This window comes from Stegodyphus dumicola, chromosome 3 (genome assembly GCF_044657685.1).
Source record: "Stegodyphus dumicola isolate Sdum_Otavi_A_Nest chromosome 3, ASM4465768v1".
NCBI lineage: Eukaryota > Metazoa > Arthropoda > Arachnida > Araneae > Eresidae > Stegodyphus > Stegodyphus dumicola.
The window spans coordinates 171,534,294-171,559,402 of NC_140770.1; the positions used below are offsets into that span (position 1 = coordinate 171,534,294).

At 35.3% G+C, this 25,109-nt stretch overlaps 1 protein-coding gene across 1 annotated transcript in view; it reads right to left on the bottom strand.

The window, feature by feature from the left end:
- Positions 1 to 756: 756 nt before the first annotated feature.
- Positions 757 to 25,109, bottom strand: part of LOC118186930 (otoferlin-like) — a 963,443-nt gene continuing 939,090 nt past the window's right edge. The window contains exons 42-46 of the mRNA XM_085813615.1: positions 13,851 to 13,898; positions 9,530 to 9,720; positions 3,359 to 3,537; positions 3,144 to 3,244; positions 757 to 2,692 (exon numbers count right to left, since the gene is read on the bottom strand). Coding sequence (XP_085669741.1) covers positions 2,512 to 2,692; positions 3,144 to 3,244; positions 3,359 to 3,537; positions 9,530 to 9,720; positions 13,851 to 13,898 — 700 coding nt within the window. The 3' untranslated portion in view covers positions 757 to 2,511. The remainder of the gene's footprint in view (positions 2,693 to 3,143; positions 3,245 to 3,358; positions 3,538 to 9,529; positions 9,721 to 13,850; positions 13,899 to 25,109) is intronic.

Consider the following 25,109-nt stretch of genomic DNA (forward strand, 5'->3'; position numbering starts at 1 on the left):
AGGTACATTTCTGCTAATATGCAGACGACCATTTTTGACTTTCTCAGCTACTATATTATTCCCCCCCAAAAAAAATTGCTTTCAAATAAAGAAATAGCATTACATAAAAGCATGTAGTGATTGGAAGTTTTGCAATTTGGATTTTGCTAACACATCTTTTGGTTCAAGACCATGATAATTGATAATTCAACTGTTTCTCAATAAATTGGAACCAAAGTTGTGGATTTATTACATTTTTAAACCACAGTGAAACTAAGATTTAAAATGCATTTGTTAATTAAAAATCATATATAATTTATTGAACCAGTATAATATTTATCTCAAACTTTTATTCCGATCTTTTTCCATATAACACAGGATGTCTTGGTTAAATTGGAACATGTTTACGATATAAGGATACTGAGGGTGTTTCAGGATTCACGAAGCTTTCTTAGAGTTATTAATAGTCCAGATGTCTTGACTACTTCATGACTTAAATTTATGAGGATATTCGTATTGCATTTCATGCAGGACATCCGTTGTCAAACAGTCTGAGGATGTTTATTCTAAATTCTTCTAGGGATTCAGATTTTCGAATTTTGAAAATGTCCTGCGATATCACGTTAAGCACTCGGGAAGATGTGTTAGCAGATACGTCAAGATGTGCCGAAGACGTACTAAGTAAAACTTTTAATCCTCACAACATGCCGTAAGCAGTGGAGGGGACTTAACGAGGATGTCCTAGGGCTGTACTGGGATATTACGTAGGTTAATATCTTTTCTTCATTTTTTTTTTTTTTTTTTTTTTTTTTTTTGCAATAAAAAAGATTATGCGTTACAAATGTCTTAGATCCAAGAAAACTATCGCTGATTATATTCAAAAGAGGTAATTGCAATTTAAATATTTGCTATCTGAAGCCCTTCCCGTGGTTGAGGAAGACATGCACCATGCACGATCAAAATTTTAGTGTGTCCTTCTCTCCTTTCGCTGTCTGTACAAGTATTGCTGTAGAAGAAGGATGTGCGGAGAGCATTAGACGTGTAGATATTTGTATGTAAATAGATAAAGACTTTAAATATATATATATATGTATGTATATATACATATAGAAATACTTTTTTTGCAAGTTTTCTGTAAATATTTACAACATTCAACAATGATACAAGAAATACACTTTGCATCAAGGAAAACATTTATAGCTCTTAAAAATACGTGGCGATCCCATCCTGAAGGCCTTTCTTTAGAATTTTTCGTGTTATAACGTACGAAGAGCCCACGAAGTGGTTCTGCGGTACATTACATCCTAGAAATAATGTTGCATGTTTATTTTAATATGAACATGTTCTTTTTTTATAAAATTAGATTCGAAACATACGTGTTGTTGTCAGAAAATAAATTCTTTGAGAAATGCCTTCGGTAAAGGACGCTATCAAGAGTGAGTTTCTTGTTGTTTTGGACCCCTAATATATTATTTCTGGGGATTTACTTTGAAAGGCAGACTGCGACAAAACATTACACAAGCATTATTTATTTCCCTATGCAGGTTCAGAATCAGCCTGTTGTTGAGGGCAAGCATCCAGAATCTTGGAGCATAGACGGACATATCTAGACATAAAAGAAGAAAGCTCGTAATATTACGTATTTAACAAATGAAGCTAAATATGTTCTAAGCTAGAGATGAAGAATGCTCGGGCCATCTATCGCAGCTATGACAAAATGCTTAGCAACGAGTAAGTAAATTAATACACTGTTGACTAGTTGTAAAATTCCTAAATTTATAATTCTCTATGTAATTTGCAAAATTAACATACTGAATTGTATCAGCAAATCAATGCATGTCTAACTGAAAATTTTTATTTCTTCTGTTTTGTCTTTGGACTTATATTTTGATTTTAAAGGTTATTTATTTATACCATCTATCTGGTTATCCTGTTAAACATTTAAGAATGAACGTTAATTTATATGCAGAATGATTTGGTCTTTTAAAATATGATCGTAAAGAAGAATCTTCATTGAATGTACGTTTCTTGATAGAGGGATTTGCTTCATCAGCATTGATCAGATGAACATCATGTGATTCAATGAAACCTTTCCCATCTTGAGTAATGATATATTACAAAAAGTTAAACTGATTCTTTTCTTCTGTAGGAGCTATATTTACTTAAATTTACCTTAAAAGAACTAAAGATTGCTTTAATTAAAAAGTAACGTCAATCAGAATTTTAAAGCGATTTTGTTTTCAAATTAACTTTTCTCAAAATATATTCCCTTTTATCATAAATCTACAGAAACGTATTTCATGTCAATTACGAATTAAATTGCTATAGCTAAAGAGCCATAATCCGATTACTTTCTCTCACAAGTCGGGACCTAAATGAGAAAGAAAAGACTTTGTGGCATCCATCTTCAAGGAGAGAAAGACAGAGCTAATGTCTCATCAAAGATCATGGCACACAGGTCCCAAGTTTCTTGAAGAAAAAGTCTTGCACAAAATACTAGGTATCTCTCGTTTGATGTAGCAGCAGTTGTTTTCAAGCGCCAAGTATCCTCTTCATGGTATATCCAGGGAAGGAGTAAACAAAAAGGAGCAAAATGAGGACGAGTGCTGCGAAAAGTATCATCTTCAGGATAACCCACTTGTAATTGTGCCAGATTATGTACCGTATAGACTTCAAGGGATTTAGGAACCATATGAAAGTGGAATCGGGACGACTGAAAAAAAAAGAAAAAATAGAGCATAAATATCACCTATGAAAATTTTATTTAATGGGAAAATGGAAAATTGAAAAGTAAAATAAGTTAATCATTCTTTTTAATACGGAAAATCTAGACCTACAGGAATAGATTAGATTTTCATAACTATTCTTAACTTTCATAACTAACTAGCTGAGTTGTTTAAAAAGATTTATTCATGATTTTGATTTGAGTAAAATTTTTGAAGTTTAATGTTAGACTAGTATTAGTTAGTATAAATTTAATTCTATTTGTTTTGATTAATATTCAAGCAATTGAGAAATGTCTTAAATATTAGCCAATGTTTCAAATTAGGATTTCTCTTCAATGATGCTCAAGAAAGAAATCTCGGAGATTCAAATCAGCATTTTAATATTATTGAAGATTATTTTGAAGTATGCCAGAATAGAAAGAAATACTGATGACTCACTGTGGCTTGTCCAAAGGGTCAGGTTCATTTCGGCCAAGGCCAGCAGGATTTTTCTCGGCTTCTTCCTTTGATAGTAGATGAAGTTCAGCTTCAACTTTACCCTGCATTAAAATAAAATGAATATCATTGAATAACATAGTTAATGAAACATCAGATTTCGTATCATAGTACTTTACCAAGACTGAAAATTATGATGATGTTTCAGTGACACATACCGTGAGTTCCATTTCATCATTATCTTTTTTGATGAAGAAAGGCCACCATCCTTTGATCCTACGTTGCTTAAAGAGCGAAATCTGGGGTACACTACCATCTGTCTTGAGCATATCCAATGTGCATAGCTTAGATGATTTTGCTCCTCGTGGGAAACGATTCAAATCCAAAGTAATAGCACCTAGAATTAGAGTGAGAATAATGCTAATTGTTTTGGAATTGAAAACTAAAGCTATATTTATGAAGGTTAAATGAAATTTCAGCTTGGATATTAATCAGTAATCAAATAAACGCATGTCTTTTTATCAATTTTGACGAGTTTTTAATAAGTGAATTTTGTCAGTATTTTAGAGACTAAAAATGCCATATTCACAAAATGACAATTCCAGATGACATTCATATTAAATAAATTACATATTTTGAATTATCGTATTTTTCAGCGTATAATGCGCATCTTTAATTTACAACTACATTTTTTAATTTTTAGGTATATTTGCTGTATAACACGTACACAATTCTTCACAAAGAAACCTAAAAGGTACATGTGCAATGCTATATCTTTTGAGGTCACTTATCCAAACATTTGTCCTATATGTTCGAAGAATGGTAAACCACATTGACAGGCGATAAAGGGCGATGACAGGCGTATGTGCGTGGGCTAAATGCTTCCGGGAGTAAATATTCTGGCAACTAGAGTGGATTGTATTCAATTCAGGTGTCCAAAAGAATGCTATTGTAGAGCACTTCCAACCTGAATGAATTCGTGGAATTAGATGTTTTATTTTTCTACAATCATTTGAAGGCGAGATTTTCATGTGAAAATCGAAGGCTTTAGTAAATCGCATTTTCTTTAGGTGAAATACAGTTGATCTAATTCTCCTTTTAATAGCAAGTATAACTCCTGCGAAAAGAAATAAATACAGTGCTGGTTTCAAATGTAAAGCCATTCATTTTGCGAAAGGCAATGGAAATCGTCCTCCAACAAAGATGTTTGGTGATGAAAGATGGAATGGATAATGATTATATATTTATGGATCAAAATAACAATGATGATGAAGACGAAACAAAATTCGATAATACGCCTGAAGATATAATGGAAGACGAGCATGATGAACTCTTTATGTTATCCGATAATGAAAATGTTTAATTTCATACAGCATGTCATTTGTTTTAAATAAGCAGCATTTTGGTGCATGTAAAAATCTAATTTTTTTCCTTATTTTTAAGCTATCACTTTTATATCCGACATATAATGCGAACAGGTAAAATTTGGTTCTATTATTTGTATTAAAAGTGAGCGATGCCGGAATATACGGTACTTCTTGATGTATAAAATGAAGAAAACTAATTCACTATCCAAAATTTTCAAATTTCAACTTTTAAAATTTTCGCATTCGAATGAGTTATGAATATATTCAGTCAAACCTATGAAAATTAAAAGTGACCATTAATTTTTTTGTCTCGAGGCCTATGTGATAGACACCACTGGGTTTAATGTTTGTGTAACTGTAGTAGTGACCCTTTAAGCCTGGATAGTTTAACTTTTCGTTATAAACTGCATTGTCTTATTTATGTCGTTATATTGTATTATTATGCTTTCATAATTTAGTTGCGATATGAGCGATGACTTACATCATTAACTAAAGGGTAACTGAGAAGTGAGAGTTGAAATTTAAGTTATTAGCCATTAGACACCACCCCTGAATTGATATTAAGGAAAGAATTCACTTTATGGAATGAAAAGTACAGTGCAGTGCAAATCTGATGAATAAGAGGGCTAATTGAGAAATGTGACACTTTCTTTACTAGATATTACTTGGAATTGTGTGATGGCACACTGTAGTGCAGCAGAAACCAGTCATTCGATTGAACGTTTTCAGGCTTCAGGCCTAGTGAAGTCTCTTCAGAATTCTGTCTATTACGTCTATCTTGCGTTCTACGGGTTCGTGGATTCGGAGTGATTGATGTTAACATTGATGAAGAATCAAAACACAATTTATTCATTAGTATTTCACAGAACAGTTCCAAAGACGCGTTACAGTCATCGAAAAACTACAATAAACATACTGAAACAGTCAGAAACACAGCCTTCAGCTATCAGGCTATAACGGTGAAGACAGCTTCACGGCAAAGCACTATAGTACAGCTCCCGACTCGGTTGATCACTCTGAAGCTAATCTAAAGCACTACTAACTGAACTCAACACACACAAGATACTGTTCTCGATAAAACTCAAGATACACTCGACGATAAACTGCTACTCCGCGTACAGGCAGGATATTTATAGCTTTTCACCTGTCTTAGGTGAAAAGCTAACACAATTAGAGGAAAATGGGTAAGAATTCTGTCTCTGTTTTGTTCTCGCTCTCTCTATATAGCATATCTCCAATTTTGTCGCCAAATATGGCAACCCTGCCTTTACTTGCTATTTTCTGGCAACCCTGAAACCGCTTTGCGGGGAAGCCAACTTACCACATGCGACGGAGGACGTGGGCACCATCTCTCTACCAATACGGTTAATCGGTATGGTGCCACGTCCACCTTTATCTATTGCCTAGATACATGATACATAAGAACATACGGTGGCTACAGGTAGACTGTGCAGAAAATACATATATATTCAGATGCCTAAATACATCTTATGTAGGAACATGGGGTGCATGAGATGTATAAGGGGACTTTCATAAGAACATATCTAAGGTGACACACATTGGGTGGCGTACACATACTTATGAATATAAGATATATAGGAGCAAAATCAGTTACATGTTACAGGATGTTGCGAGATATATGATACAAGATGCTGTGGATACAGATATATGCAGATGCCAAGATACATAATATGAGGTGCAGAGTGATTTATAAGTGGCAGGATACATGGTAGAAGGTGCGAAATAAGAGATGCATGATACAGGATTATGCGAGATATATGTTACAATATGCAGAAAATACAAATATTGGCAGATGCCAGGATGTATGATACGTACAACATAAGGTGCGGTAGATACATAAGGTGACAAATATAAGGACATGCATAAGGTGACATACACATACTTAAGAAAAGAAGGTTCAAAATAGGTTACATATTAAAGGATGATACGAGATATATGATAATTATTACACAATGATATAAGATATTTGTTGAAACGTACAGGGTTACATTTTACAACATAGGTTACGTATTGCAGGTTATTGCAAGATATATGATACAAGGTACAGAAGATACTAATATAAGCAGATACCAAGATGCATGATACATAATACATATTAAAGGATGATACGAGATATATGAAACATATTACAGGATGATACAAGATATTTCTTAAACATACAGGGTTACATTTTGCAACATAGGTTATGCAGGATGTTACAAGATATGTGATACAAGGTGCAGAAGATACTAATATAGGCAGATACCAAGATACATGATACATGGTGCAGAATATGTTACATGCTACAAGATGATACGAGATTATATATGCAGATGCCGGAATACATGATACTGGATTCAAAATAAGTTACATAACTAAGATTTTGCGAGATATATGATACTAGGTGCTGGAAATACAAATTTATGCTAATGCCAGGATACTTGATACAAGGTGCATGATAAGTTGAATGAATAAGTTACATGATACAGGATAATATGAGATAATATATGCGGATGTCAGAATACATGATACAGGGTGTTGAATAGTTTGCAAGATACAGGATGATACGAAATAAATTATATAAGGTACAGAAGATATAAATATATGCAGATAAAGATAATGCTAATTCCATTGTACAGTTCAGTTAGTTAACATAATACAGATAATTGGCATAATACAGTTTCGTTAAATAAAGCTTGTATATACATGCAATAGGACTATCAGTGTTGTACACACATTCAGTATTATTCAAAGGTATTAGATACTGGTGCCAGTCACTAAATCGCTATTTGTCTATTGTGGCAGTCTGTGAGTTTGGCACAGATCCATATTTAGTTCTGCCAGTTTGACCATTAGGAGCTCGATTTTTCTGACCAGGTGCTTTTGCTTTATTAAAAACTTACAGAAGGCCTGTCGATTTGTGGACGGAAAGTTGATGTGAAGTTCTTCTGTAAGGGGGACAGGATGTTAGGTAGTGCTCCGGAGAGCCAGTCTGTCTACAGGTGCACTGACTGGTATGGCTTATGCCGAATCTGTTGAAATATTCTGGAAATCATCCATGACCCGTAATGTACTTGACCAGTTGCCTGTTAGCAATGTTCCTGGTAGTATCCACGTAGCTGATGTGATATTGAGCCCGTCTCCCAGTTTCGCTATTGTCCCATGTCTGCTCTCATAGCCCAATTTCCTTTAAACGCAGAGTCCTCTTCAGGAATGAGACAGACCATGGTATGTCAATTTGTAAATCGGTCGGTCCTGTAGCTGCTTCTTTGGCGAGATGGTCTGCCAATTCATTACCGTGGTAGCCGGCATGCGCTTTTATTCATTCCAATTTGGTACGGAGAGATGGATTTTTCGCAAGTCTTCTTCGACACCTTGTATTATGCCGGAAGGATGGTTTGGATTTCCTATTGCATACAGGGATGAGAGGCTGTCGGTTTTGATAGTAGCATTGTGGATGTTGTGGGATTGCAAGTAGCGAACTGCTTACGCAATCGCCACTGCTTCTCCCTGAAATACGCTATTATTTTGCCGCAGCTGTCCCTTCCATTGGTCTTTTATTGTAACTTGTCGCATAACTACCAACGCACTTCCCACTTTTTCGTCAATTTTCGAACCATCCATGTAGATGGTGTGCTGTGCAGGATGGTGAGTCGTTGTGGGATTGATGGTAATATTTACTCCCGTGCCTTTGACCGCTGGATGGACACTGAACTGGTAGCTGTTGGTTTCGTAATCCTCCGGATGGTAATTGACTTCATCAAAGGAAACTGGTCGTTTCAGTTGCAATACGAATTGTCTTGCTGCCTCCTCTTCGACACGAATGTGTAGAGGAAGGAGGCCAGTGAGCATGTTAATGGTGTCTGAGGATGTCGTAAACTAAGCTCTGGTGATACCCAATGCAAAGGGTCTTTGTATGGTGTAAAGCCAACTTACCACAACTGCTCCAAAGAATATCTATTGTTAAGAAAGAAAACTTCTCCGCAACAGGAGTGGCTCCGTTCCAACGTAGAGGGAAACAACTGCGCATGAGCGAAACATCGGTGGCCAAAGCTCGGAGCCGGCGTCTCTAGAAGGTGGCGTCAAAGTTCCAAGGTCTGGTTTATCAAGAGTTCAGAAAACGAATATCGTTTTAAATTTTTTTTAACTTTAAAGGAAACTAAAATATTTTTTCGCGCAAGTGAATTAATTAATGGATTAGAGCAAAAAACGAAGGAAAATCGGACTTTAAATTAAAAGAAGAAACGTTATATCAAAGAACGTTTCTTCTCAGCACGTGTTCCTCAATTTCCTGTACACATCGCGAAGGGGGAAATTCTCGCCGGTAGGTGAATTTCCTCCGTTTCCCAGTGGCGTAGTAGCAAATTGGTTTACATTACGTCTATGGAACTTCTTCTTTACATAGACGTTCTTTGGCTGGGCATTTCTTAACATTATCATCTGTTGTCAGGGTAATCATCGAACTTTTCCGATATCCCGTACAAGACTGCAAAGAACGACAATACTTGAATTTATCATCAACAACTTCACGACCATCATGAAATCATTTGTAACGGACGTAAAAGCATTGAATAGTGTTAATTTTCAATCCCCGCATGCTTTATATACTATTTCCAAACGTCGCTGTTGCTGTTTTTCGCATTTTACCGCAAAATTTTATCGCTATTTTTTTCTGAGCCAGTAGATTTTTATGAGACTAAGGCCTGCGCAGAAATTCGCAGAAAAATTAACTACGCAGAAATTCTATCCGTAAGCAGATGATATTTTAGAAAAAGCAAGCTGAGATGTCATAGTAATTATCGTTCGGCAGTTAATTCAGTTCGACTGTTAATTATCGTTCGGCAGGTTTACTGGAAATTGTTAAAAACATTAGTTCTAAATCTTTGTAAATGCATTGCGTAAATGCAATGCGTAAAACGATATTTATAATAAAATATATTACTTCTTTTTATACTGAATTTATGCACTGTATTTAAAAACCAGTTGAAATACGATGGACTTAGACAGCAAGATGGAGCTTACCCAAAAAATCATCCGCTGAGAAGTGATCAGCATCCCATACTTGAAGTTCTAACCTTGCAGGAATCTTGCATTCTGTTTCATCCCAAGAGAAGAGAGATTCTTTCCTAGAAATCACAATTTTCTCTTCGGCTGGTAGGTAATCGAAAGGGTAGACGAAACGCCAATTGAAATTTCCCTCTCCCGTCAGTGACCTGCAAGGAAAAAACAAAAAAATAGTTACAATTGTTGCTTTTCATAATATTCTCCACAAATCGTATATTTGAAACAATGAGTTCATTAGAACTAAAAAAGTACATTAGTTGTTGGTTTATAACTAGTTCAAACTCTGCACTTAGCCGTAAGATGTAACAAAATAATGAAAATTCAAGGTTTAATAAGTTTAAAAGTGAGAATTACTTCAGTATTTTAATGAAAAAACCGTAAATTTTTTATTTCATGGAATCCAGGGTTCGTACGGTCCTTAAGAGTCCTTAAAAGTCCTTAAGTTTTTTGGAATCGATTTTTGGTCCTTAAAAGTCCTTAATTTCGGCAAAATCAACAGAAAGTCCTTAATTTTAATCATCGGAAATAGCTGTCTGTTTTTTACGACTGCCATTTTGAGTGTAAATTAGCATTTTGGAGGAATATTTTTGGTGATTCAACTGACAGATATGGTTATCTTTTGATTGGGTGAATGGGTTATAATTCGTTCCTATTTCTAATATAAATCGTGGGATTTTCGAGTTTTATAGTAAAAGAAGTGCAGCATACGTATTTTGAAATGATTTCATTTTTTCTAATGAAGAGCTCTTATACAACTTTTGGCTTTTCGGGATGTGAATTCTTTTATTAAACCGCTCTGAATTCGGCGACTTATCAGCATTTTGGCGATTTTAAGATCAGTTTCTGTAGAAAATTTTTAATTTCGAGATCTGGGAATTTTTCGACATTTTTTTAAAACATTGTAACATGGATAATTTTCATTAAAATAGTGGTAAAATATTGAAATTATGTTTAAAAAATAACATTAAAATAAAACGTTTTAATTTTCGCAGTCATATTATAAAGTTCCATTTTGACCACTTATTATACAATATTTTGAATCTGCAAAATAAGCAAGGTATACGAAACAATTAACGAAGTTTTAGCAAAAGCAAAATAGCTATGTAAGTAATTTAAAATGTCTTTTTTAATTTTTTCATGGTAAGAGTTTTTCCAATGTAATTGTCTCAGAGTATTCAGAATTATCAGAATATTCAGTTTTCTCTATAAAATTAATTTTACACCTTTTTCCTCTGATATTTTTTCTCAAAATATTTCTGGCTTTTTACTGTTACAGAATTTTTCTTTAGGATTTTAGACATTGCAGCTTAGAAAGTTTAGAAGGATTTGAAGGCAAAATTTATAGACCCAAGATTCTAGAAAATTACAGAAAAATGTCTCCATGCTATTAACACGTAACGAATGTATTTTGCAGAAAGTTTACGATGTATTTCTTACTTTTTGGAGAAGGTCTGGAAGAACAAAGAAAACATAATATTTGAATGTTTTACTTCTGATACTAGAATCTTTTTCTTAACACGTTTATCTTCTCTTTATTTTCTCTAATTTTCACTAGACACAAACATGGAAAATATCAAAAATGCTTTTATTCTTATGAGAAGGACAGGCATTATAGAAAGAAATTTTTTTCTTAGTAAAGAAATTGAAAACTGATTCATATTATATGTCTGAATGCATCATACACAGAGCTGGCCCTAGGCATTTTCCCACCTGATGCAATCTCTGCGGATCCTAAATTCTTGCCTGCTTCCAATGCCTGCTCTAAATTCTAAAAGTTTTGCCATTTCTAGATTTTGTTGCTTGGTATGTCACTAAATTCTAAAAATTCTGCCACACCGTCTCTGTAACCAGCCCTTGCCATGTATATTTCATATTGCTTCTGAATGTTCATATTACTAAAGATATAAAATTAGCAGCTTTTTCTATGCTTTCTAAATTTAGTGTTTTTAGAATAACAGAAATCTTTAATTTAAATTCTAAAATGAAAAGGAAACGTGCTGAAGAAAGGTTCTTCAAAGATATGTACTGCTATTAGTATGTACAGTTATTATTATGTAAATTACTTAGTTGTTTATAATTTCAGCCTTTACTATAATTTCCCATTTCTGTTTTCTCACCAGAATGCAATTCGCTTAGATAGTTTTTAAACTGAGGTGTATGGAGTGTAAGACAGAGTGTGTTTTTTTTCTCCACATACTTGCTGCATTAGTTCCTGTCCAAAATGAGACATAAAAAAATCAACATAAAGCTAACTATTAATTTAGAATTAAAACAACAATCTTAATAAGTCTAACTGTTAGTAAATAAAATGTCACTTATCTTCTTTCTAATATGTCCAACTATTATAAGTGTAAAATATTTAATGCTACTTGATAAATTTCATAAAGTTTTATTTTATTCTATAACTTATTAATAATTATGTTAATTAAGTTATGTTTAATAGTAATGCATCCTACTTTTAAGTTTAGGACGGTATTACAAAAGTGAAGTTCAGGCACAGATAGTATTTTTAATTGAATTTGTTCAGTTCTCATTTGCTCATAGGCCCTTAATTTTTTCATGAATGGTCCTTAAAAGTCCTTAAAAATACTTAATTTCCGTGTGCAGAAAAGCGTACGAACCCTGGAATCTAATCTTTTTTTCCAGCAGATTTAATTTTTTTTTTAAAAATTGATATACAAATTAAAATGTTTATTGTAAAGCGACATGTATTTACAAAGCTGTTCTTTTTACAACTCTGTACGAAGTAAGAGAAGTATTGTTACGACGAAAAGTTCCGGTTTCATATTTCAACGAAATTATCCCTTTTAACCGCTATCGACTGCAATTTAACGATGTTTTTGCGTGACATCTGTACGTAAGGACAGAATAAAAGGACTCTTTTTTCCACAAACGAATTAAAAAACTGATTTAAAATGGATTCAGAAGAGGTTATTTTCATAGCGTCTGTACGTACGTACGTATGTATATGTCTCGCATAACTTGAAAACCAGTAGTAAAATTTTGCATATAGGACTGTCATAACATGCAGTTGTGCACCTCCCGTTTTGGTTGCAATCGGCCGCACCAAAAGTGAATAAATATATATGTATATATATACTCAGTCTGTTACTCGGCTTCGTGAGCTCAGGTCTTTTTATTCTTATATGTTGGTAAACTGTGCATTTTGCTTTCAAAATGGTTGAATTATGTTGTTCTTATCTTCCGGTTAAAGTTTTTATGCCTTTAATTAATCTGCATGCAATAGTTGTAGAATTAACAACAATTTAAAAGTTGCTTAAGTGCGGCTAAGCCTAATTTGTTTTACTATAGCAGCCATATTTGTTTACATTTGAAACTTAGTAGAATAGTGAATTCAGTCAGTCAGTCAGATCAGCGTTTTTTTCTGTGTGGGACTAAAAGTAAGCTTTCAGTTTTGTGCAGGGACAAATTTGCCACCTTATCCGCTGGTCAAATTGCTTGTTTTTGCCTAGAAACTCCTGTTTTTGCTTCTTACACTATAGAATTCAGCATACTACCCAAGATACTTTTCTCCACGTACAGGCAGGTTTCATATAGTTTTAACCTACCTTCGAGAATATTCTTGAGGAAAAACACCAAGAATGTTCTCAATCAGTCTATGACATATCTCTAGATGGGCGATATAGCGACAAATCTGACACCACTATCTTGCCACTTTCTGGCACTTTCTGGCAGCCTTAATGCCCGCTTTGCGGAGAAGCTATCTTACCGCAGTTGGGCATTTCGCAACAATCCTCAGAGCAACAATACATGTATGATATATTAAAAATCTTAAAAGTGAAATTAGAGAAATTATGATGAGATTATTAGAAATCTCAAAAATTAGGTTTAATTTCCAAAGCACTAAATATATATATATATATAGGTGATAAAAATCAGCTGTTACCCTGTGTCCTATTTTGTTTATTATCTATTATTTTTCACGAGTTGCTGATTTTTTAAGCATATTAATTTTTCAAGTAAGATTTTTAGATATATTTTGTAACTTCACTACATCTGAATCTTCAATTATCAAAAAGCCAGTATAATATTTTTTAGAGTTTTAGTAACCGAAAGAATAAAAATCCACTAAAAATTTGCTATTAAAAGATTACATTTACTGCATGAAAAGGGATCATTATAAATGTATTTCATTACATTAAAAATATTAGTAAAAAATCGATGCGATTGTAAATGATGAATAAGCTACAATTAAAAAAAAAAGGAAATATAGCAATAAAATTCCCCAGTGCAAGGAAAGTAGTACTTGTGTACATACCTGTAATGGATATCTGTACATTGTGTATCTTCCGGTCCTTTAAGCCATCTAAATAAAAGAAGAGAGGGAATTTTAATAGTTGACATTCATTTTACTTTTGAAAATTTTTCATTAGATCAATCATTAGGAAAACTTACATATCAGCCAAATTTTACTTCCTTGTACGAAAGAAAGGAAGTATTGTTACCATGAAAAATTGTGGATATCACATTTCAAAAAAATATTAATTTTGACCGCTCTCAAATCCATCTGAACGATGTTTTTGCGTGATATCTGTACGTACAGACAGAATAAAGGACTCTTTTTTTTTTTTTTTTTTTTTTTTCCAAAACGGATTGTAAAATGGATTTAAAATGGATTCAGAAGAGATCTTTCGTGATGTCTGTACGTACGTATTATTTATCTCGCTTAACTCAAAAACGAGTAGCCTCAGAACGTTAAAATTTTGTACATGAGATTGCTATAACATGCAGTTGTGCACATCACTTTTTGATTGTAATCGGCAGCACCAAAAATAAGTATATATATATATATATAGAGAGAGAGAGAGAGAGAGAGAGAGAGGAACAGAGTGGGTGTATATATATATATCATATAACAGAGTGGGGGTGTATATATTCCTCTCTCTATACAAAGTGGCTCATATACAGAGTACTATATATACAGAGTGGGTCCTCCGCTCAATGATATATATACACCCACTCAGTTCTTTTCAATCTTAGCTATTGGTAAATTGTGCATTTTGTGTGATTGAATTATGTTGTTTTTATGTTCCGGTTAATTTTTGTATGTCTCTAATTAATCTGCATGCAGTAACTGTTGAATTATCAACAGTTTAAAAGATCGTCTAAACTTAACGAAGCCGCCATTTGGTTACATTTTACACTCCTAGCAGAATAGTGAATTAAGTCAGTTTGTGCACCAAGTTCAGTGTCTTTTTTGCCCAGTGAGACCAAAAGTAAACTTTCTGTTTTGTGCACCGAAAAATCAGTCTTCGTACCCGCTGGTCAAATATTTTGTTTTCAGGGAGAAACTCTAATTTTAATTGTAAAAATGTCTTTTTAACTGCATTTGGCGTTTCATATTTTTCTGCATTTTATAATTTTTAATGAAGGTGTAAGAGGTTTTATGTATTTTTGCCTTGCCGCGAAGGGAGATATGAATTAATTGAATGAGAAATATAACTCTCATGAAACTAGAATGAAAAAAAACGTTCAAACTTTTTTCAAGACGTCAAAAATTTTTGTCAAGACGTCTGTTTTGCGATTTGTTGCAAATCTGTACTTTAAGCACATTAAGGTATTGATTGGGTTATGTTACAATTCTTTGTTCTTATTGCATTGAAGCTGTTTTTCCTTTTCGGCGTCCCAGTTTTGATGACTTAATAACACTTTTGGGATTTTAAAATCAGTCTGGCTACGAAGATTTCGATTGATTTTCAAATTTCCTGACAATATTTTTACTGAATATAAAAGTGTTATTCCGCTACCATTAAAATCCTGATATTGTATTAAAATTATGTTATTTTAGGATAATTAAATAAAAGTTCCTTTGCTTTTCTCTAGTTTCTAAAAAGTCTTTTCTTTTTATGTTTCGGGATTTTTAAATACGTTCTTCGAAAAATTATACGAATTTGATAAGTAAAATTTTAAAATTTGTTTGGAAAAGGCAAAATGTTACATGTTTATTAAGTATTTCTCTCGCCTTCTTAGCATGCCTTCGTGGTGTAGTGGTCAGCACGCTGGGCGCGTATTTCAGAGGTCCGTGGTTTGATTCCCTGCAAAAGCGTTGCTCATTTTTCATCTCTCCTGCTTCCAAAAAATCCTAATGTCTCTACGGTGGCGCCCGAACTAAAAGAGTGGTGGATGATGATTCTCCACATCCAGGATTTGGCGATTGTGTCCCCTAAACCCCAGTCGCTCTTTAAAAGGGAGAGTATACAAGATATTTCTCCCGCCTTCGTAGTGTAGTGGTCAGCACGCTGGGCGGGTACTCTAGAGGCCGGTGGTTCGATTCCCGGCAAAGGCGTTGCTCATTTTTCATTTCTTCCTGTTTCAAAAATAACCTAATGACTCTAAATGTTAAAATTAGTTTAATTTGTTTCAAATATTTTATGATAAGTGTTTGTGCCTCTTTCTAACTGTTTCAAAACTTTCAAATGAGTGTCAGCTTTAAAATTCTCTTTACACTTTTTTTCGGAAATTTTTCAAAAAATCTTTTACTGTGAAGAAGTTGGTAGATTTTACTGTCAAGAAGTTGGTAGATCTGCAAACATAATACACAGGATATTAGATTATATAAATACTGCTATGCCTGCTATGAATTTATATACTATATATACATTGAATAAATAATTCGGCGTTAAATTTTAGCAGCTCTTTCAGCTTGACAGCAATACACATACTAAGTAAGGTAAAAATTGCGCGGAAAATATTTTGTAAAACAGAAATTAGTTGGGCATTTTCTGTTCCTGAACGCTCTTTAATGATAATGATCTGCTAACGTAGTGGCAATATTCATGAGCAAAGAGCACATTGGTATTCCATTAGTATCTAAACTAATGGAAGTGGCTTTTAGAACGGAAGGAATAGCTTTCCGATAATATTGTTACGAAATGTACAGGTGCGGTAAGATAGCTTCCCCGCAAAGCAGCTTTAGGGTTGCCATAAATAGCAAGGGAAGGCAGGGTTGCTACGTTTGGCGAGAAATCGCCCATTTGGCGACATTTGACGACAAAATTGGCGATATACCATGGACGGTTGGAGAATCTTCTGGAACGAATTCTTACCGGTTTAGCCCAGAATGTTCTCGAACACCATTCAAAAGCTATATAAACCCTGCTGGTACGCGGAGGGTTGGTTACGAGTTAGATAGTGTGTCTCGTCTAGCGAGTCAATCCCTGCGGAGTCGATCGATTGACAACCGGGCAGCGAGTGCCGAGTGAGTCGTCGAGTGCACCGAAGGAGTCTGTTAGTGTATCGCGGTTAGTGCATCGTCGAGAGAGCGTGTTGAGCTCCGGGAACGACTGAACCGAAGAGTCGGGAGCTGTGCTCGTGTGTCGTTGAGTGCATCGCAAGTTGTAGTTTGGAGAGTCTTGAGAGTACGTGGAGTTCCGAGAACGACCAAGCAGATTCGGGTGCTTTGCAGGAAGCTGTCTCCACCGTGATAGCCTGATAACGTGAAGGCTGTGTCGCTGATCGTGTCAGCGTGTTTATAACAGTTCATCGACGACTGTAAAACGTGTTTTGGAGCAGTCCTGAGAATCTTGGTAAATAATGTGTGTTTCGATACTTCATCAAGTGTCGTCGTTATTCACTCCAAATCTAGAACCCCGTACGAACGTGAAGGAAGAAAATAACGTAACAACTGGTGTCAGAAGAATAAAAAAACGCAACAATATTTTCAGTTTCGCCACGTGAACAGCGCTTTAAGCAACATCATTTTGCTACCCAATTTCCTCTGCAAACGCCATATAGTTAAACTTTTATGAATTTGAATAGTTTTACTGCTATGTTATACAAATATTGGTGCCTACTATAGATTTATTCAGAATAAATATCCTGAATAAATATTCCGGCGTTAATTTAGCAACTTTTGCAATTTCACAACGATACACATACTACGTAAGTTAGAATTGCTCCTGAAAATATTTCGTAAGTTGGATATTTTCTTTCCTGAACGCCATCTAATGATAATGAGCGGCAATGCTGATGCAGAAGTAAACAGCACATGGTATCGAAACCAAAGAAGTTGCTTCTAAAACGGACCAATGGCATTCCGACAGTATTTTGTTTTGCCACTGGAGCAGCGCTTTTATGGCAAGATCATTGAGAGCATTTTGCCGCCCAGTTTTTTACAAAAGTCATGGATTTAAATAGTTTCTGTTGATAACCTTATAGATGTCGTATATCTTCGTGGTAGATGAACAATTTCCGAATCTAATAGCAACCTCAATTACTTTCTCGATGTAAATTGCAGCAATAATCTTTAATTAATATTCTTAATGCAAACAGTGCATGATACAAAGCACAATGAATCAAAGTATTTACGTTGAAATAAACTTTTAAAGTGAAAATATTCTTGAAAGACTTCAACTAAAAATCGCGGCTATGGAAATAGTATTATACAGAACATTGCATTACAATGCATTATAAATATCTGCAACGATATCGTTGTAAGTTTTGCATTTATTTGATTACATTTCGGTTTTCCATATGTTTTAAGTGTGCATATTTTATATAACAATTTTATAGTGTATCACTATACATAGTATAAAACAAAGTCGCTTTCTCTGTCCCTATAATCCCTATGTATGCTTAAATCTTTAAAACTACGCAACGGATTTTGATGCGGTTTTTTTTAATAGATAGAGTGATTGAAGAGGAAGGTTTATATGTATAATAACATCCATTAAATAGTGGAGAAATACTGTTATTTTTGAGGTTTCTAATGTGATGTCGTAAATAATTACATTTTTTCTGCCTACATTGCGAACGCAGGCTGAACCCTACGAGATTTATCAAAATAATGTACTAAATATTGTACACATTGAAAAGGTCTACAGATTTAAAAATTGCGGGACGTAGCGTTTGCGGCGGTACCGGCCGGCCGGGGCGGCGGGAGCGTGCCTATAAATAGCGCGTCGGAGGCCGCGGTTATCCCTATAGCACTTTGAATTTAGCAGCGATCGGACGCGTTTATTATCGGAGCTCTCTAGCGAAGAAAATAACAATATACTTAATAAAAACGTGCTTTTCAGCGCGACAACGTATCAGTAATTATAAGTAAGTTACGATAAATAATTGTATGACAGTACTTTTAAAATATAAATGATATTCTATTCTAAGGTTAATTTTTAAATCGCTCTTATAGTAATTATAAGTACATAAGGTCAAATAAGATTAAATTAAATAAAACCATAATTTATGGGTTGGAATTTTCTATTAAGATCTTGGTTAAAATTTAGAGTTAAATCAATTTAATATTAGGGAAATTATTTTCAAAAATCGTAATTTAAGGTGAGGTATGTAAGTTCAAAAAAAGAACTTAATAGAATACGTATCTTTTGTTGTTGATGATTGTTAATTATCTTTTGTTTTTAGTCGCGCGAATAGCAAATAATTTTTTAAGTATTTTTAATTTAATTAAAATCGTAGTTTAATTTAAGGTATTTCAGTTAAAAAAAGAACTGAATAGAATAGGTATCTTTTGTTTTTTATGATTGTTGATAATCTTTTGTTTCTAAATGGTAAGTATTTAGATATATTTTACTGCGGCACATACTAATAATATGGCAATTTGTGCATAGGTAATCATACATATAGAACTGAGTAAATTTTTTACAGAAATTATAAAGTCATGTCTGGAAGACGTCGTCGTTCGAACATAGGTCGTAGTACAGTGAATGCCAGAAGAGTACGTTCTGCAAGAGATGAAGAATCATCAACGGAACGTGAGGCTCGCCTCAGTCAGGCTCGGGATAAATATAGAACTGAGAGAGAGAGAGAGAATCTTCAGTAGAGCGTGAGGTTCGCCGCTGCCGGGATCGAGATAGGCATACGGTTCAGAGGGACAGAGAATCGTCAGTAGAGCGTGAGGCTCGACTCAGTCAGCTTCGAGATAGATATAGAGCTGAGAGAGAGAGAGAATCTTCAGTAGAGCGTGAGGTTCGCCGCAGCCGAGATAGGGATAGACATCGAATACAGAGAACCAGAGAATCATCAGCACGAGTTACTAATTCATGGGTAAATAAGGAAAATTCTGCCATGAATTACGATCCTTCGATTTCTTACAAGAACGATCGTATAGTATCAATAGGTACTGTGTCAGTAATGTGTGAACATTGCTTGGCATTGAAATTCAAGGACGAATCGGAAGACATGCTTACGATAAATAATTGTATGATAGTATTGACTAAAAACAGTCAAATTAGAAGAAATTTTCATTCCACCTGAACCACTTCACTCTCTTCTTACGGGTGATCATCAGACATCCAAACAATTCATGCGCAATATACGCCGTTATAATAACGCATTTCAAATGACCTCTTTTAAGAGTAAGCAAGTCGTTGAGCGAGGGTTCATGCCTACATTTAAAATTCAAGGGCAAGTGTACCACTTAGCTGGGAACTTGCTACCACTTCGACCCGATGATCACAAATTTCTGAAAATATATTTTATTGCAGATTCAGATACACAAGCATCTACGCGGTGTTCAAATGTTGCACAGCCAATTTGATTAGATCTCTCCAAGATATGTTACATTCTCATAATTGCTACAGTTGCGTATACAGTCTTTCAAAACTGCGATTGAGAGTGTTCCAGCAGATACTCCTGACTTTAATGTCGTAATCCATGCAAATAAAGTTCCTGTTGGAGAACACAGAGGACGATACGATGCGCCTTCCACGAGTGAAGTAGCAGTGGTGATAGCTGGGCAGCAATTTGACAAAAGAGATATTGTATTGCATAGTCGTGATGATAATTTGCAAAAAATTTCAGAGTTACACAGATCTTATGACAGCTTACAATATCCTTTGATGCTATGTCGTGGAGAAAATGGTTATGCCATTAATATTTCTCAAGTTGACCCAATCGGTGGTACACCTCTGCGTAAAACAGTGTCATGTATGAACTACTATTGCTACCGTATAATGACAAGACGTAACAATTTCAACACTTTGCTTAGATATGGAATGTTAACAAACCAATACTTGGTAGATCAATATGCGAAAATTGAATCTGAGAGATTGGCCTACATCCGTAATAATCAAACTAAATTGAGAGCCAAAAATTACGTTCATCTTCAGGATGCTACAGGCGAATGAACACCGCAACGGCATTGGGCAGTTGGTTATACTAACTTCATCATTCACAGGTGGACCTCGATATTTACACGAAAAATCGCAAGACGTCATGACTAACGTCAGAAATTACGGCAAACCTGATTTATTTATAACTGCAACATGTAACCCAAATTGGCCGGAAATCAAAGAAAATATTAATACCGATTTAACTTCACAAAACAGATACGATATAGTTAACAGAGTCTTCCATTTAAAAGTACAGAAACTCCTGCACCTAATTAACAAGTCTCATATATTCGGTCCACCGCGCTGTCATATGTACACAATAGGATGGCAGAAACGTGGCTTGTCACATGTACACCTGCTGGTGTGGTTAGTGAACAAAATTAGACCAAACCAAATTGACAGGGTTATTTCAGCTGAATTACCGGATAAAGTTGAAGATCCTATCCTGTACGAAATCGTAAAAAAACATATGGTACACGGCCCTTGCGGGACTTTAAACCCGAATTCTCCATGTATGCGAGATTCTAAATGCAGCAAAAAATTTCCGAAGTCGTTCCAAACTCAAACAAGTACTAGTGATGACGGATATCCCAAATATCGTCGACGATCGCCAGAACAGGGTGGGCAAAATGGTACCGTCCGAAACCATGATATTGATAACCGATGGATCGTTCCCTATAATCCGCTCCTTTTGAAAATTTTTGATGCCCACATCAACGTAAAGTTGTGCAATTCAATAAAGTCAATTCAATATGTTACTAAGTACATTAATAAAGGCAGTGATCAAGTCACTTTCAGCATACAATCACCAAATGAAGTGGAAAAATATCAGTCTGGACGTTACATCTGCAGCTCTGAAGCTGTATGGAGGATTTTATCATTCGAAGTGCACGACCGGGCTCCCACAATTGTTCACCTTGCAGTTCATTTAGAAAATGGACAAAGAGTATATTTCACTGAGAACAATATACATGAAGTTGTTAATAACCCGCGGGATACAACATTGACAGCATTCTTCAAGTTATGTGTTCAAGATGATTTCGTGAAGATGGTGTTCAAGATGATTTCGTGAAGATTTCGTGAATGGTAAGTATTTAGATATATTTTACTGCGGCACATACTAATAATATGGCAATTTGTGCATAGGTAATCATACATATAGAACTGAGTAAATTTTTTACAGAAATTATAAAGTCATGTCTGGAAGACGTCGTCGTTCGAACATAGGTCGTAGTACAGTGAATGCCAGAAGAGTACGTTCTGCAAGAGATGAAGAATCATCAACGGAACGTGAGGCTCGCCTCAGTCAGGCTCGGGATAAATATAGAACTGAGAGAGAGAGAGAGAGAGAGAATCTTCAGTAGAGCGTGAGGTTCGCCGCTGCCGGGATCGAGATAGGCATACGGTTCAGAGGGATCGAGATAGACATATGACAGAGTTCCAAGTTACTATACATGGAACCAGAGTTCTAAAACTTTTCAACGGCGAAAACAAGGTACTGCGGTTGATGGTTTCCCCGAAGTAAAAAAAAACGGATGCTCTAGGCAGAGTCTATGTGATTCATCCCAACAACAGCGAATGCTTTTATCTGAGAATGTTACTGCATATTGTAAAGGGCCCGACATCCTTTGCACACCTAAGAACTGTACAAGGTGTTGTTTACAATACTTATCAAGCAGCATGCAAAGCTATGGGGCTCTTGGAAGACGATTCTCACTGGGAAAAGACATTATGGGAAGCAGCAGTTTGTAGTTCAACTATATCATTAAGATATTTATTTGCCGTCATAGTAGCGTTTTGTCAAGTAACTGATTCTGTTAATCTATGGAATAAATTTCAAGAAAATATGGCCAGTGATATTCTGATTCGGCGACGGCGAGAGTTAAACTCAAATGATGTACAATATGATCAAAACGTATTTGACGAAGCATTATTTGAATTGAACAAAGTCGTGCAATTACTTTCGGGTAAATCGATCAAGGATTTTGGGCTGCCGATGCCAGCTAATACTACTAACTCAGATTTAACTAACAGTGCCGAATACACAAGAGAAACATCATACGATCAAACGAGACTTTTACAAAATATAGCTCAAGATGAGCCACGATTAAACATCGATCAGAAAAAAGTATTCACTGCATTACTATCAACAATTGATAACAATGAAGGGAAATTGTTTTTCCTTGATGCCCCAGGAGGTACAGGAAAAACATTTTTAATCAATCTGCTTTTAAAAAAAGTGAGATCTACCGGAAAAATTGCGTTAGCTGTTGCGTCATCCGGCATTGCCGCTACACTTTTGGAAGGAGGCCGAACCGCACACTCTACATTCAAGCTCCCGCTGAAAATCGCCACCGATGATAATAACAGTGTCTGTAGTGTTTCTAAACAGAGCAATACAGGAAAATTGATGCGTGACTGCTCATTAATAGCCTGGGACGAAGCTACCATGTCAAACAAGACGTCTGTGGAAGCACTGGATAGGACAATGCGCGATTTGCGCAACCAAAATTCACCTATGGGTGGATGTACAATTCTGTTCTCAGGAGATTTCCGTCAAATCCTACCAGTTGTGACTCGAGGAACACGTGCTGACGAAATAAATGCTTCCCTAAAAAGATCCAACCTTTGGCCACATGTCAAATAAATTAGAGCTTAAAACTAATATGAGGGTTTCGTCATCTTCACGTGAGAACAGGCTATTTCCAGAGATTCTGCTAAAAGTTGGCAATGGAGAGTTAACACAAAGTGAGGGAAGGATTAACCTAGAAAAACCTTTGTGTTTTGATAGACATCCAAGAGTTAGTTAACAATGTCTATCCTGACATTGATAACATAAGTTATAAGACAATATCTTGGTTTAAAGAAAGAGCGATTCTGTCACCAACTAACGAATAAGTAGATAAGGTAAATAGCTTGATTCTTTCAAAGATTAATGCGCCGACGAAAATATACTACTCGATCGATACTGCTCTCGATTTGGAAGAAGCTGTTCATTTTCCTACAGAATTTCTAAACTCTTTAAACCCGTTTGGATTCCCTCCTCACAAAATGGTGTTGAAAGTAGGTTGTCCTGTTATTTTATTAATCCACCTAAACTTTGCAATGGCACGCGTTTGCTGGTAAAATCACTGAAAACTTTCATAATAGAGTGCACAATACTCACAGGATGTGGTACCGGAGAAGATGTATTGATTCCCCGAATCCCTCTGATACCATCGGATTTACCCTTCCAATTTAAACGCTTACAGTTTCCGGTAAAGACATCTTTTGCAATGACCATTAATAAATCGCAGGGTCAAACCTTCAACGTTGCAGGCTTAGATTTGAGCGTTGACTGTTTTTCACATGGCCAACTGTATGTCGCTCTTTCAAGAGTAACCTCTAGAGGAAACATGTTTGTATTGTCTAATGACAAGAAAGCTGTGAACGTTGTATATAAAGACATTCTGTAATACATTAATTGTTGTAAAAATAAAATAAATAGGTAAAAATATAAAAAGTAAATAAGTAAAAATGTAGTGTATGAATTAGATAAGATAGCAGGAAATCTTCATGGTATAGGGAAAGGGGAATTGTTTTACTCCAAATTTAACGCGTGCGGCCCACGGGCAGCAATGAATAAATCAAAACTACTGGATCGATTTTAATCATTTTTTCAGTGAGTGACATAGGCTATATATTTTATACCCGTGCGAAGCCGGAGCGGGTCGCTAGTTTTTTAATAAAATTTGGAGCCATTTCTTGTGTTTGTAAGTGTTTATATCACACACTAATGTTGTTGTTCTGAATGTGTGTTCTCAATGCTGTATTTCTGAATTCAGCGCAGTTCGAGTTGTTAAGAATATTTCGTTTAGAATTTGAAATAGTGGCAAAAGCTCCTGATGGATCTTGGAGACACTTACAGATTTCTCGTTAACTTTGGGATATTCTTAAATTTCCACAAAACGTTTATATGAAACCCTAAAAGCGAGTTTTCTTGAAACTTCCAGGTGTGCTAGGCAACCCTATAATACGCCTGCATTAGGGCCGAGAAATTAGTTCAGTGATTCAGTTAGAGTCACGAAACTCTGTTAAATGTTCCTGCGGATTTGTATTTTAGACTTTGGAAGCGATTTTGATGATCTGCGGTATTCTTCGCATATTAAGGAGAATTTGCTTTATCTCTATACTTCTTCTTGAGCTATATACAGGGCGATTCAGAATTCATCATCAATATTTGGTGGGGAGGTAGGGAATAGGAAAAGAAGGAGATTTCACATAGGAAAGTATGGGCGCAGACGAATGCATGGTGGTGTAGAGGGCGCTGTGTGTACACAACTTCCATACCATAAGCACAGCTGTTTGACGTGTGCAGCCAGTCGTCATTCGACTAGGTAGATGACTTTGCAGAAGTCACATAAACCGGTATACGTGGAATGAACTTGCAGATATGCATGTAAATGCCA